Source organism: Pagrus pagrus, assembly GCF_965226575.1.
Source record: "Pagrus pagrus genome assembly, chromosome: 19".
NCBI classification, from domain to species: domain Eukaryota; kingdom Metazoa; phylum Chordata; class Actinopteri; order Spariformes; family Sparidae; genus Pagrus; species Pagrus pagrus.
In genome coordinates, this window is record NC_140203.1 from 26,183,188 (window position 1) to 26,199,206 (window position 16,019).

Consider the following 16,019-nt stretch of genomic DNA (forward strand, 5'->3'; position numbering starts at 1 on the left):
CACTCCTCCTTCACTCTTATTTTTTCTATTTATATAACTGAATTCTTATCAGTCTTATTCAAAATTTCTTTCTTTATCAGGGTTGAGCCAACTCTCAGACATGGAAATTACATGGAACGTTTGTGTAAATTGACTTCAGTATTCCTTGATGTTGTTGAAGTTTGCATACAGGCTTTTGTGGATTACTGATCATCTGTTAACTATCTTAATGGTTTCATTATACTGTTCCTCAGTGTAGTAGCAGCTATTATCATTAATGTTACAGAGGAAATTATTGTCCAGATCGATATCAATTTCCATGGTCTGTAAATTGTGGTGACTATTTAAGAACGCATTTTATTAATCTAGAAAAATAACATAATTCATATGAAAATGAGATGGTTACCCAATGTTTGACCTTCTGCTTCAGTTGAAAGACAGTCATTATTCAGCTCACAATATTTTTTGAATGACGGTGTGAAGATGCTCAATTGCATGAGTCTCACGGTCAATGCGTGAGACCTCGCAGCTCTGGTGCTCACACAGAATCTCAATACTTATAACCACTGCAATAATTTAAAGTATATTAAGGACCGTAACATTCATAAACAGCAGCTAACAGCATAAAGCTAGTTAATTCTAACCATATGCTTAGCTGACAACCTTTGACAAACTCCCTACATAAAGACATCTTTCTGTATGTCCCCATGATTCTAGCATTACAATATTTAGAAACATTTTCCACAATACCTCTTCTAAAAATAGCATTTCTTAGCTGCATGCCTGTCTAAAAGTAAAGAGGCGATCTGTGATTTCTGTTCATGTGTTCATGGAACAACCTCCATTATACATAAACTTTCACATAAATCAGCATCATATCATTTTACTGCTGTTCATAAATCATTTGAGCAGACCTGTCCCTCTCAGACGACATTAATAAAAGGAATACATTAAAAGTCACACACAAAGGAAAAAAAAAATACAAGACAATAGCTTTCATTATAGATCTGTCACATATTTATATTGTCGAGGCTTCACATCTGAATCCTCAAAAGTCAGACACAAATCTAACCATCATGATTTGTGCGGCAATCATGGACCTATTATAGCGGCAATCACCGCTGATCAATTCTGCGCAGGCTGACCTAGCTGATCTCAATACTGCGCTGTGTTCACAGTCTTATGTGCAAATGGGAAACATCATTTTTTAAAGCATGGCTGTTAAACTTCACAATCTGCCACGAGTGGTCTAAAACAGCTTGTTAAATGTAACTTTGTCCTGAGCATCAGTTCATTTACTGCTAATCAGGAGAATACAATGTATAGAAAGCGTCATATTGAGTCATTCTCAAAGTACCCCGATTCCTGAAGGCAACATAATTGGGGACGGCCCTGAGCCATCTTTATTATGCTGTCACTCACAATCCCACGCCCCTCTGTTGATGTCACGTCCTCCACACCCTCCACGCCACATCAGGGCCAAATCAGTGTGTGTGTGTGTGGGGGGAAATGCTTTTTTCAAACTGTTTCAGATCATAGACCATAGCTTCAAATCGAAATTGACTTTTTCCTTCATTTATTTTTATTTTGAAAATGTTTTTCTTATGATTCAAGATCAGATCTTGAACTTTCAGTGTCAAATTGTATTGTATTTGTTTTTCAAATTAACAAACCTGTTGGCCTTGATCTGACTCCATACACAACCACTGTACTGTGGTGATCACAGAGATCTGAAAGGAAGTTCAACACCTCTGCAAATTAAACAGAATGTGACTGCAGAGTGTGACTGCAGAGCGTCTTTATTTGATGATTTGGGAATTAAGCTAAAAAATCTCCTTTTCTTACAAATAGCACCTTTAAAAGACTGACCAGACATTTTAACTCCTGATTACACAGTTGTATAGCACCGGTTTTTATTTTATTTTTATGTATTAAAAAAAGATATAGGCATATTTTTTTTTAGGAAATAATTACCCAGGTCCAGGCCTCTCCTGTACCACTGCACAACCCTACAGGTGATCTCTGCAATGCCTGATTTGATCTCAATGATGCATCAGGCTTAATTTAGACCAAATCAGGTGTAGCAGCGAAAACGCCGGTCCTCACAATCATTTTGAGAGACATGGTAGTGCATTTAATTTTATAAAACGGACGGCCCATGCAAACTTCGTAGATTGACAATTTTGTAGGGTGCGCCATCAACACCCTACAAACATAACAGTAACAATAATAATAATAATAATTTCTCCATCAGAAGCAATGCCAATGGACACGGAGGTATATGAGAGTCCATACGCAGACCCAGATGAACTGAGGAGCGCCACAGTGAATCGCGAACAGCTGTACCTGGAGGATGGAGAACTAGGCTCTGGGAACTTTGGTACAGTCATGAAGGGCATCTACAAGATGAGAAAGTACGCTAAATCACATCACACTACCTTACATCTTGCAACAGTATTAACTAACAACTAACAAAATACAAAATGACAAAATGACAAAAAACAATATGTTAATATAAAACTTGTACAATCTCCTAAGATCCTAACATAAAAGATCAACCATATGCTAGACGCTATCTTTGGGTTGACACACATGCATTCTATAAACAGACAGAATAATCAGTCTTACCTGAGATGTGCTGCTTAGTGGGAAACAATTGTATCCAAGGACTGATAGACTTCTTTAATGAAAGACAATTTACTGTAAAACTGTCTCACTATCTTACCTTAACCTTGGTTTCCACAAAAACAGGGCTTGTTTGTTTTAGGCCATTAACTGTGAAGGAAAATTCCTTTACATAAGTGATGGTGGACAAAATCCACAGTCTTTGTTTATACAAATGTCTCTCTTTTCATACAATGTGTTAGCCGCCGTTACCGCGGTGACGTTGCAACGGTAAAAGGGGAGGGGCTGCACTTGATAACTGTAGACACTAGGTGGCAGCAAAGTGCTTGAATCCTGATGATGACAGTAAAATCCTCATGACAGCATTTTACTTTATACCCCTTTTGACCACAATATGCTCAGCAATGGCAGAATGGCGCTGTCCGTATTTCGGCTGGTTGACTCCACAGGACGTGGATGTATGTAGTGTAACAATATGTTAATATGACTGCTTCGGCTGATATTTAACTTTAACAGCTCTTCTGTAAACTAAGTTCAATAAAATAAGAATCTCAATATCACTATCGCCGTGCTGATCAATGAGAAAAGGGCACAGATTGTGAATCTGAGAGCACTGTTTGCAAATCTGGATTTCCACATCCCATTTTTTTTCCTACCATGTGACCCTAGAGGGGCTCTATAGATATGGAGTAAGTCAATGAGGAAATAAAACAGCGCGTCTGGTTCGAGAGGGAGGAGAGAGAAGCTCAGGGTCCTCGTGTTCACTGAAATCTGGATTGCTCACATGTTCCATCTGGTGGTTGTTGGTGCACACTGCAGCTAATGAAAAATCAGCTGGATAAAATCAAAGTTCCCCCTCTCTTTTACTGCCATGTCGCGGCACCTTTAACACTGTGGTAATGGTGTCATCTGAAAGGAGAGACATCTGTTAGATGCTTCAACAGTACAGTAAGAGTTGACCAAATCCAGTGGAAATCTTCCAGAGTTAAAGGATAACTACCGTTTTTTACAACCTGGACCTTATTTCTAGCAAACTATATGGTCATTTACTCACCCAGATAACTTTGGTGTCATTTGAAGTCGTTCGGACGAAATTAGATCCAGCGTAGCGCCGATATATCCATATAATGCGAGTAACGGGGCATCAACACACAGCCTCTATAACGCATTATCTGCCACGAAACTAGTTCATTTCACCAATATTTTGTTACGATATGCTAGTGCTATTCCCCTCTGAGTCCGGGCCCGTCCGTTATCAACATCCGGGGTCAAACTAGCAGTAGCAGCTACAGGTAAACAAGCCGGGCTGTCGCGGGTGCGCGCGCAGCTCAGAGACGACATCTTCCAGGTCAGAGGTAGTAGGTCAACCTACAGACCCCGGATGTTGACAACAGACGAGCCCGGACTCAGAGGGGAATAGCACTAGCATATCGTAACAAAATATTGGTGAAATGAACTAGTTTCGTGGTAGATAATGCGTTATATAGAGGCTGTGTGTCGATGCCCCGTTACTCGCATTATATGGATATATCGGCGCTACACTGGATCTAATTTCGTCCGAACGACGCCGAATGACACCAAAGTTATCTGGGTGAGTACATGACCATATATTTTGCTGGAAATAAGGTCCAGATTGTAAAAAACGGTAGTTATCCTTTAATCTTTTTATTAAAAAAAATATATCTCTTTGTGTTTCCTGGTAGCATACACAGAACACTTAAAAACTTTTAAAAAGGCATGGTTTGTCCACTCTGCCATCACAGTTCCAATATTCCATTGTAATCACAAGAATCTATCCATTTAAAAAACAAACAGCAACTATGCCAGACAAACTCAAAGTATATTGTACCAAGAGATGTTGTCTTTATTGTGCCAGCGGTTTCCTCTTACTGCTTCTTCTATCATCATCACTCCACAATATCAAAGCAGTAACACACCCCAAAATGTAAATCTGCTCAAACAGCCATTACCTATCTTGTCCACTCTGCAGCATAAATGTCTGGAAAGCGCATTTATGAGTGTCCATATGCACAATCATCCTAACACTAATCCTCCCAATATATTAGGACAGAGAAGCCAGTTGCAGTCAAAATCCTGAAGAATGATGATAACAACCCATCAGTGCGTGAGGAAATGCTGCGAGAAGCCAATGTCATGCAGCAGCTGGACAATCCTTATATTGTCCGGATGATTGGTATCTGTGAGGCAGAGAACCTCATGCTGGTCATGGAGCTGGCTGAGCTGGGACCGCTCAACAAGTTCCTGCAGAAAAACAAGTATGTACTTCAACTGGATCCTGAACACTTGTACATACTGTACATCAGTATGATAAAAAATACCTAAAATGCCAGAAACTATCTTTGGGAAAAATGTATTTGACATCTACTCTTAGTTTTTAGTTTGGCCCATGTTCTATCTGCTTACATGGATAAGGAGGTGTTAATGACTTATACTGCAATCAGCAACCAGGGGGCAATCAATTATTTGGCTTTACTTACGTGGAGCGGTCATCTCATCCATCTTTATACACAGTCAATGGTCAGCACATATGCCTTACAGCCATAGGTCCTACAGTCCATGCAGGTCAAGTGGATTGGTAACTATAAATGATCTGTCAATGTGTGGTCTTTCTATAAGTGATAAACTTGTGACAGACTGATTACCTGCCCATGTTTAATGGAGCCCTCCACAGATTAACAGTAGAGTTAGCAGTGACAGGAACTGCAGTAAGAATTCCAAATTGGGAGAGAATAGGAAAACAACAAGAGATTTGTTTAGAAATGTAAGTTTCATTGTAGTTATAGTTCATCTTAAGATGGTGGTGGAGCAAACATTTCAAGTTCAAAATGATATTATTATTTGCACACGATCAGCCAGTGCTTTATATCACTGAGGTTTACAGTTAAACTAGAATAACAGTGACTTCCATAGGTAAAATAACAATTTATCAACAACAGGCAAACAGCCATAAAGAACATCACAGAGCTGGTCCACCAGGTGTCTATGGGGATGAAGTACCTGGAGGAGCATAACTTTGTCCACAGAGACCTTGCTGCCAGGAACGTGCTGTTGGTCACACAGCACTACGCCAAGATCAGTGACTTCGGCCTGTCCAAAGCTGTCGCTGAGGAGCAAAATTACTACAAGGTAACTGCTGACCTTCATGGATACAGTTTATTTGTTATAGATTGTTGTGGCATTTCTTGTGAACAGAGGACTGATCACAGGAGAGAGTAGTCTTTGTTTATTCACACTTGCAAGTGGATGCTACAACCATCAACATGCAATGTTTCTGGCTGAAGGCGCAAAACATCCTCTTGTGGGTTTTCTTATATACATGCACACAACCCAAAATTAAACCCACATCTGGAGTCCATACATCAACACACACAGTAATTATCTTTTGAGGTTCCAAGCCAAGGATGAGACAAGGGGGGTTGGTAACATAAGAAACACAAAACCAGGCATAACTCCTTACCACTGTCCATATTGCCACCAGGATTATGTCCAAAACAACATTTCTGGCATGACAGGTGATGAAGAGTAAGTCGCTTTAAAGATGTCCCATGTGCAGTATTTTTCTACTACATATATCAAGCATGAAGCATCCAGGCCCATGGTGCACGGCTGCATATTTAATTAATTACTATGACTAAAGAATATCCCAATATTTATTAACCTCAACAAAATATATTTTTTAAACAGATTTTATGCCTCCATGCCGGCAATAACTGTCACAGGAGACATTATGTTTTCTATTTGTCCTCCCATACATCCACACAGATGTACATCCCAAGTACATCTGTATGCCCATTCTTGTGAACAAGGATATTTCAGAAATGCCTCCAGGAAATTTCCTCAAATTTGGCATAAGTGTCCAATTGTATTCAAGAATGACATGCTTCAATTTTGGTGGTGAAAGGTCAAGTTCACTCTGACCTCACATCGTTCCAATTCTAGTGAATGCAATATCCATAAATATAGGCTATGGCAAACCTTTTTAACATTTATTAACAAAATCTGACTATCTGGAATTAAGAATACATATATCAACGTCATTTTGACTAGTTGTTAATACATTATCACTAGTCAAAATTATTATTCAAGATATCTATGACGTCACTTTGACTAGTCAAAACAACAGAGATTTCAAATTGAGTTTTGACTTGTCTACTACTTTGATAAAAGTAGCAGATATTTCAAACTTCATTATAACTATTCTTCCCATTTGATACTGGCCCAGAGAAAACATTTAACAGTATAAGCAGAAGAAATGCTGGTTCCAGATAAGATAGTAAGAAAATGCCATGAAATAAAAAGAGCTTGTAATCAAGGAATTTGTACCAAATGAGAGCTTTGTTCATTCACACACAAGGGTTGTGGTAGAAATGTACTGCATATTGCAAATGTTTTGTCTCCAGAAACACTTGAGGACCTGCACCACAGCTTGGATAGTCTGAGTACACTGATCTCTCGGTCTTGAGTAACAATAACTGAAAATATATGGTTTACAGCCCATTGAATTAATTAATGCTATTTCACGGGCTGCAGCATTAAAAACCTTGTCAAAAATACTCAGTGTGCTCTGACATCCCACTACAATGGCTTGCCATCGCAGTACCATTTACAATATAGTACCATAGACTGTTAAGCTACCCAGTCCCCAGTGTTGCCAGATTGGTCTGATGTTTTCCGGTCCAATAATGGCTCAAAGTCCGCCCAAATTAATAAAAAAAAAGTCCAAATATTTGAAATAGTAAATAACGGAAATGAATTCATAAACAATAGCAACAGTATTGTTGTTCATCACAAGTTTTCAATATGAAATAATAAAATAACGACTTAGGAGGCTATATTGTACAATGCACCAATTGAACTATTTTCCATTTCTTCCCTCTGCCTTCAAGATAAAGGGACAGCTCAAACTACAACAAATAGGCTTTATCTAACTTGATAAACTGCAACAAGCCTTGACAGTAAGTTCACTTAAAGTGTCCCCCCCCACACACAAACACACAAAAAAAGGAAGAATAAAGAGGAAGCAAGCTACACGCAATCCCATGATATGCCATGATTTCAGAAAGCAATACAAATAAACAAGCACAGAGGTTTATGTTACAATGAAAATACAGATTTGCAAAATCTAAGCTACTGGTTCCACCTCCCCTGCTGTAGCTTCTTACATCACTACAGATATCTGTCATCCGTCATTTCACCTAGTCAAAATTCCCATTCGAGATATCTATAATTACATTTTGACTAGACAGAATTAAAGAATGAAACTTTTCTCTTGATTAAAGATATCTCTCTGATCAAAATTAATTTCAAGATATCTATAACTTGATAATAATAATCTACTATTGCTAATTCTAGGTTGAGATATCTACAACATCATTCCGACTACTCAAAACCTAATTTAAGATAAAAAGGACCACGCAGATATCTTGAATTGAGAGAAATTAAAGATACCTTGGACAGGAATAATTGATAGGCAGAAATCAATTGTAGATACTGTATCTGAAACTGAAATTATAACACGTCTAAATTCAGTTGCAGATAACCGTAATTCACACTGGATGGACTATAATCATTTAGTGACCCTGGATCAATGTGAGGTTTCTTAAGTAGTGGCTTAACCACAGCGGTCTTAAAGCTAGTAGCGATGGTCCTGGTCATAAATGAGACCAATATTCGGCATTGTTGGTCTCAATGATGGCCAGAGATACTTTAACAGTTTTGCCGGCAGGGGCTCCAGGAGGCGGGTAGTTGATTTTGAGGCTGGGACCAGATTAGACAATGTCTCAAGAAAGATACTTTCAACATTTTTAAGAACTGAGACTCACTGGGAATCAGCATAGGATGTTTTACAAACAAATTAGCAAAACAAGGTGGCCAGCATGGAGTAGCCACACTTTTCACACTGCCACAACATTCATTGTTACTACTTAGCTTTGTCCAGCTCCAAGGTATAATTTGATATAACTGAACAAACACACTGTGTAACTATCTGACAAAGAAAAATGACTTCCAAGTCCAGTAAAGGTGAGCAAAGGAAGGAAGACATGACAGGCAACATGGACATGATGGTTCTAGCCGCAATGCTAACACAGTGTAAGGCCTTGCTCTCAGCAGAGTTCAACTTCAACAGATTTTATCTGCAATTGCATGTCAACACGACTAGTAAAAGTGTGCAGGCCTTGGAGACAACGCCAACTACTCTGACCTAAGACAACGCTTTGCGAATGACCAAAATCACTGACCTGGAGGGCAAAAGTTAATTCATATCATTGGCCTCCCAGAAGACATCAAGGGTCCTTGCCCAACACCATTTTTTTCACAGCGTCTGGTGGAAGTCCTAGACGAACAGATGTTCACTTCACCCCCATTGCTCGACCGCGCTCACTGTGCCTTGACCTAAGTCCAAACCCCAGAAAGAAACCCAGATCTGCCGTGATGTTTCATAAGTTTCAGATTCAAGAGGTGATAGTGCGTGAAGCTTGCAAACTGAGGGGTACACTCGGGACACCCCGATCCACATCTTTGAAGACTACAGCACACTGCAGTTCTGAAGCATTCACATCTTATGTTCTTCTATGCACGGAATTCGTTATTATCATTCTGCTGCTTTTTTTGGTTTGCAACTCCTTCCACTTTTTCCAACAGAAATGTCAATAGAAACATCATTCAAACATCAAAATGTTCAGCTCAACTAGGACATTAACTTTATCATTCAAAATTTGTAAATCTTTTATACTTTCAGAAACATTCAATGTTTTCTCCGAGTTTTTCCCCATTAAAATGAACGGCGGAATTTCAGAAATCCCACATTTTCACACTTTCTCAAGCATTTTCAAAACTTAACTCATTCACGCTTTCAGCTACAAACTAATTTTAAACCTTGAAAAATCATTTTCAAACCCTTCCCACTCCTTCATACATTCACATAGAAACCCCATTCAAACTTTGAAACGTGATGAACATGAACAAGATTAGGACTCTGCCATATCAATTCAGCTTATTCATATCATTCATACTTGTAGCACAGTCACAGTTAAATAAATAAATAAATAATAAATAATCTTTTTTTGAGCCATTATCAGATTTTTACATTGGTGTGTATAGGACAGAATGTTGACAGCCAGAGTGGAGGACTCAGCTGAGAGGAGCTCCAAAAACTTCTAAAAACCTTGTCTTCAATTCACTCCCATTCCCACAATGTTAAGACCACCATGGTCAACTTGTAGAAAAATGTGTGCTGGTTGCACACGTGCCTCTGGCAGACCAACACTTTTGGCTCTGTGGGCTTTGAAATGACTGGAGCACTGACCAACTGCCAAGTCCCTTTAAACCGAGAGGAAAAATATCTGGAGGTATGCAAACACATCCCCTTTTCTTAACTGCTCCACTAGCCACATTTTTCACATAAAATTTCACAGTTCCATTTAAGTGAGCAGTTACTGTATTTCAGGGATATGAATAACACATGATAATGTGAGGCTAAAAACACAATTAAATCAACTTTCTTAGTTAGTTACAAAGACCAACTTAGTTACCATCACCATGGCAACCTTTGATTCCAACTGGGGACCTGAGACAGATTTGCCATCGAGTGCATTGAGATTAACACACAGGTGCACACACAAGCACATGTGTGACTCATTGACTCATTCTCACTATAAATTCTCTTCATACTCCATCAGCTGCTTCTCAACACAAATTCAAGCCAGCATTGCACACAGCATATAGTATATTTTTGAATCCATCATTCTCACCCCACTAGTATGACTCTTTATACTCTTCAGACACGACTTCAAATATGTTAAAGCCAGCAGTTCAGTTTGGCGTCTGCTTTCCAACAAACCTTAAAAAAATTCCACTCATCAGAAAAGAAGAAAGAGAATAACTGACGGAATCCCCTCTGCGTAATCAGGCAACTCTGATTCTGCAAAATGACCAACATAATATATTATCACACCTGCTGATGTTTCGTGTCTCCTCTTCCAGGCTAAGGGTCATGGGAAGTGGCCCGTGAAATGGTACGCTCCTGAGTGTATAAACTACTTCAAATTCTCATCCAAAAGTGATGTGTGGAGCTTTGGGGTGCTCATGTGGGAGGCCTACTCATATGGCCAAAAACCATACAAGGTAAGAACGATCTCTTACCAACCACAGACATGATGACACTTAATTCAATCATTGAGTCATTCACTCAAGTGCAAACTAATGGGGTTTTATTTCCTTGTACAATTTAGAGGTAAAAGCTGCTACATAAAGGCACACCTTACATCAAAACACTTGATGAACATCTTTATATTTGTATTTCACTAGTAGAACCCAATCACCAGTCAATATTAGCAATGCATGTTTCTGCAAACCACAGATATGTTAAAACTTTATATTTGATATGTTGATAGGAACTTTCCATTTCTTTATGTTCAATTTTCAATTTCATGTTACAATACACAATACACGCTCATTTTTGTTGCTTCTAACACGGCTGGAAAATGTCCTGCAGCTCATAAAAAATATTCAGTGGTTACGCACTTACCAGGTTTGAAATGCCTTCTCAGACAGTGGCACTAAAATGGCAGCCATCTCGCCCAGCTGTCTTGCACTACCAGCTCCTCCTCCTTCTGACATGATAGTCAGCTCTAACATGATATACTTGAATACGAATACTTGAACGAATAGTATAAATGTTGATATAATACAAATTTACAGAGTCTGTAGAAACTTTTTTTATTATATTTGTATACAATCTCATCCAGACATCAAGATATACAATTATCTTGGAAAAAAAGGAAAACAATCCGTCATCTCTGGCAGCGACAGGGCTGTAAAAACTTCATCCAGTCAATTTTAGTGACCGAAGATAGTGTATGGATAGCCTATCTGTCTATCAATCTGTCCTTACATGTCCACCCTCCACGGACTCCACCCATCACTCACTGCGCGTGACTGGAGTCTGTTCACCACACTGCTGGAGTTGTTCACAGGCAAGAATGGCAGAGAAAGTACAGCCACACTTTTCATTACCAGCTGTACCCTACAGCAGCTTGTACTGCCAAACAGAGCAAGAAAAGAAAGACTGAACTTGAGAAGGTCACAAACAAAAAGAAGTTGGAGAGCTCAAGAGGTGAAACGAACTTCAACATTGGAGCAATGTCCCAGTTCATATACATTTTTTTTAGTGTACCAGCCCTTTATCTTTCTTTACATTTTTCTACAGACTGTGTTTATTGTTATGCACAAAAACACAAATTGAAATGGTGAAAAACTACTTGGCAAAAAATGTGATTCTGATTAGGGCACTTGTCGGTCCAAGTTACATGCCTGGTCAATATACTGTACAAACACAAATAGTTGTAGGTGGTGTTTATCAGGAAAAAGCACCAGTAATGTTCTACTTTAGGTGCTGACCTGCTCATGTGCAATCCTTTGAGCTTGAAGATCTTCTACTTGACATATGAACATCTGCTCCTTGACCTGTCGCCCTCCCACGTCCACGGCCTCTTCCTTCACTTCATCGGACACTGCTGGTTGCCCTCCTGTCGTCCTCTCTGACGTGATGATGTGCTTCGCTCTGGCATGTCTTCGTCATTAGAGTCAACGATGCTCTCATCGTGTAACATGCAAAACATCGTATCATCATGAGTCCAATGCAATATTCATGTTCGTCTGTGAATCACTGAGGGAAACAAAAAAAACGTGTAGCAGGCCCACCACTAATCTTGATGTATTAGTTTTTCCATTTCTAATGTTACCATAGCCAGCTGTTGCTAGCTAACCAGCAATAAGTTACATCATCAAAATACACTTTCAAAACAATGTCTGAATGCTAACAAAGCTAGCTTGACAGCTATCAGTAATAGCAATTATAGCAATAATATTAGGTGTTTACTTACAGGTGAATGAGACATAAGGTAGCTACTTGTTGTTAGATGTTGTGATGAAAATGATGCACTGGTACTCTTCTTCCCGCTGCTCGTGAGGACTTGGACTCCGTTGGCGGTATTCGGCAGTTGTCGGACAGTGTGCGTTCATGGTTTGGGGGGAGCGGCTTTGGAGAGAGGCCTGAGTGCAGGGGGCGGAGTTTACCGGCTGGGTACTTTCAAAATCTAACCTGGGCTTGACGGTTTTCCAACTTACCGACCCCAGCTTTAAAGGTTATATAATGAGCAACCTTCTCGAATACTGACAAAAAAAACAAACCCACAACATACAGTATAAGAAAACTTCCAGAGAAACTATTTGATATCAGTTCAACCATTTTTCCTTTCAGAGGTACTCAGTAATAGCTTCCTGATGTATGTATCACTGTCTACAGGGAATGAAAGGAAATGATGTCATGCAGATGATTGAAGGTGGACAGCGTATGGATGCCCCAGTGAACTGTCCACTAGAGATGTATGACCTCATGAGAACCTGCTGGACATACAAGTAAGTGACAAGTTGTCTCTAAGTCATTACAAGGTTGGATCATCAACAGACCGTCTTACACTAGATAGTAGGGGTGTGACCTGCCACGTGTGTCGCAATATTAAAATCTAACGATATTTCTCGTCGAGGTGAAAAGCTGTCTCGCGATATCAGTACATAACAGAGGCAGAGCAACAACCAGCATGATGGACTCTGACATTGAACCGATATAATATTACGTCCTTGCATTGAACTCAAAATTAGCATAGAAGATGCCCCCGCAACTTTTAAATTGTTTGTATGGTAGCATTTTGGGGACCGGTAAATAAAGGGTGACAGACTGACAGACGAGACATGAACAATATGTAAGCACTGAAAGAAAATAGTGGCGTACACTGTGGCTAACAGGAGCACTATGCAAAGACACCCACAGAACCACCACAGCTCTCTACTAAAGTCAACCGTGGCTGTGAAGAAAACACGGAAAGGTCAGACAATGCTGACAAATGCTTGGGAAATGGTAAATGTTGTACTTTAGACTCGCCTATTTTCAAGTCCCACACAGGGGCAAACATAGCCGAAGTTATCCAAGCAGCTGTCACCGACAGAGAGCTTAAACAGGCAAACCATGGCATCGCTATTGTGACTGACAATGCCTGTAATAGCCCAGAATATCTCAGGCTAGGCCTTGTAGTTGTATCAAGCTCTTAGCTCTGTATCATGCTTGAAGAAAAAATTTGTCAGTCTCTGTTTGTACTGTAAGTGTTGAGAGTACTACTTTGATTATTGTTTGCACTTAAAAAAAAAACAAGTCAAAGAAAAACTTGTTATTTATTTTTGTTTATTTATACTGTTTTTATTTTTTACTTTTTATTTGTGGAAAGGAGTTCACAGCTTCAATTAGAAGTTAGAAGCTCACGCATAGTTCATGCACACTTATCAGGTCTGAAGAGACTCATGAGAAATCAGACAGGAGAGAAGCCACTCAGTTGAGTTTGTGGCAAAACCTTTTACATTGCTTACCTATTGTTTGTGTCTTTTACTTTATATGATAATTCATACTCAGTCAGAAAGTAGAACTGAAGTGACATTGATTACAAGATGATTACTAGTGTTGCGCTTTATGCAACCTTATTAGGGAATTTGGGTCAAATTTGGCTATCAATAATAATAAATGATTATCACGGATAATTATTAACTATGATAAATAATAAGATCCAATTTACATTAGATCACCTCAAGGGCACCACCCTTGGAGAAGGACCAATTCATCAAATCTGTCACCCTGACCAATGTTAGCTCAAAGCTGGGACTCTTGGCAGTCTTTGCACCTAGGTGTGTGTGTCCATTTTGAAATCAATGAATGACTTCATCTGTGGGTTCCAACACTAGTTAAAACATTTCAAAATGGACCTGCTTTGTTTTGCATTTTATGACTTTAGATTGAATAAAAGACTATTTTTCCAGTCACATATTTTCGTCATTTGAAGTTTTCTTGAAAATAGTGTTAAAATGTTGTCTCTTCTCGTTCTCGTGAACCCAATATCGAGCTGAGTGTATCATCACACCCCTACTAGATAGGAATAATAAGGGTAGTGCATGTTGGGATACCCCATTTCTAATTACTACTTGTGGTTTTCATGTCTCACAGGGCAGCTGAAAGGCCTGGATTTTCTGTTGTTGAGCCAAGACTACGGGATTACTATTACGACATTTCACAGTGATTCTTCACATTGATGTTATGAGACATCAACTATTGGTTGATGAGAAATTTGCATTTAATCATGTATGAATGACTGGAGATGGTTATGATTATAAATGCTGTTGTAATATCTGGACTTAGTATTATTCAAACTTTTAAACATATGAACAAACAATTATGTAACAGCTAACAAACTACACAACTGATTTGTTTGGTAGATGTCTTTTATACTGCAAGTGCATTATATGTGTTATAACTCCACAATTGCAATGTCATTATAGCTAAACCAAAGATTCTTGAATGACGGTCTGTTGTTTGTGACTGATTGTTTCAGTATAATGGACTGATAGGACAGTCTTCTGTCGTAAAGGTCCTGGGGTTATCAGTAGTAAGTGTTTCTGTAGCCTACTCACATATGAATAAATTTGGTCACTGTGACAAATAATTAATGGTACAACCTGTCAGAATTATGCAATTTATGGACAAAGTTGGTTTCCAGAACATCTGCTGATATTTTAAACAAGAGTAAAGTTACTTCAACAAAGGAGGCCTTGTTAATGTTTCAAGCTTTCGGGTTACCAGGATACAGCCCTATTAAAGGAATAGTTCACTCTAGAATGAAATTCAATCACTATTGACTGACCCTCATGCTGATGAGAAGTCCAGTGTAGTTTCTTATTCCTCAAAGTGCAGCTGGAGACCCGCGGGGGTACCCTCCTGCAGCAATAATCCATATAACAGGCGTGAATGGCGTCCGAGACGAAAAGGTCCATAAAACTACACAAAAACTTTGTAATATTCCTCCAAGTGAAGTGAAAGTTTACTATCAGATATTATAATGTAGTTTAATGTCCACATACAGAAAACTCTTTCCAGTGTCAACATTCTTCCTGGTGTGGTTGGTTGAATACAGAAAACAGATTTCAGTGTAGAGGAACCTGTTAACCTGACTGTGATGGCTATATATGATCTGAATATTCTTAGGAATAATAATAATGTGATCTCAGACAGAATTGAATTTGGCCTATTGTTAAATTTTTGTCGCATTTGTCCGATAGACTGATTCATTCAACTGAGTCTCTGAGAATTCAGGCTGGAATATTGTTCACACCACAGACTTCATTGTCTGTTAAAAGTAAGGGAGCCAGGTTGAATTCCATTTAGGTAATAATAAATACTAATAATACATTCTTTAACTTGATTATTAATGCAGTACTGATGCTGGAGACAATATCATTTTCCTACTGTTTATCAGCTAGCACAGAAGACCAAAACAATTTTGCTACGCAAAAAG

At 38.9% G+C, this 16,019-nt stretch overlaps 1 protein-coding gene across 3 annotated transcripts in view; it reads left to right on the forward strand.

Moving 5' to 3' along the window:
- syk (spleen tyrosine kinase) overlaps positions 1-15,030 on the forward strand; it is a 51,342-nt gene extending 36,312 nt beyond the window's left edge. For 2 of the 3 annotated variants that reach the window (XM_084339750.1, XM_084339751.1), the window contains exons 10-15: positions 2,234-2,393; positions 4,671-4,880; positions 5,562-5,751; positions 10,609-10,749; positions 12,932-13,044; positions 14,675-15,030. In XM_084339750.1, coding sequence (XP_084195876.1) covers positions 2,234-2,393; positions 4,671-4,880; positions 5,562-5,751; positions 10,609-10,749; positions 12,932-13,044; positions 14,675-14,747 — 887 coding nt within the window. In that variant the 3' untranslated portion in view covers positions 14,748-15,030. The remainder of the gene's footprint in view (positions 1-2,233; positions 2,394-4,670; positions 4,881-5,561; positions 5,752-10,608; positions 10,750-12,931; positions 13,045-14,674) is intronic. The other variant, XM_084339752.1, reaches the window with a different exon arrangement.
- Positions 15,031-16,019: the final 989 nt, after the last annotated feature.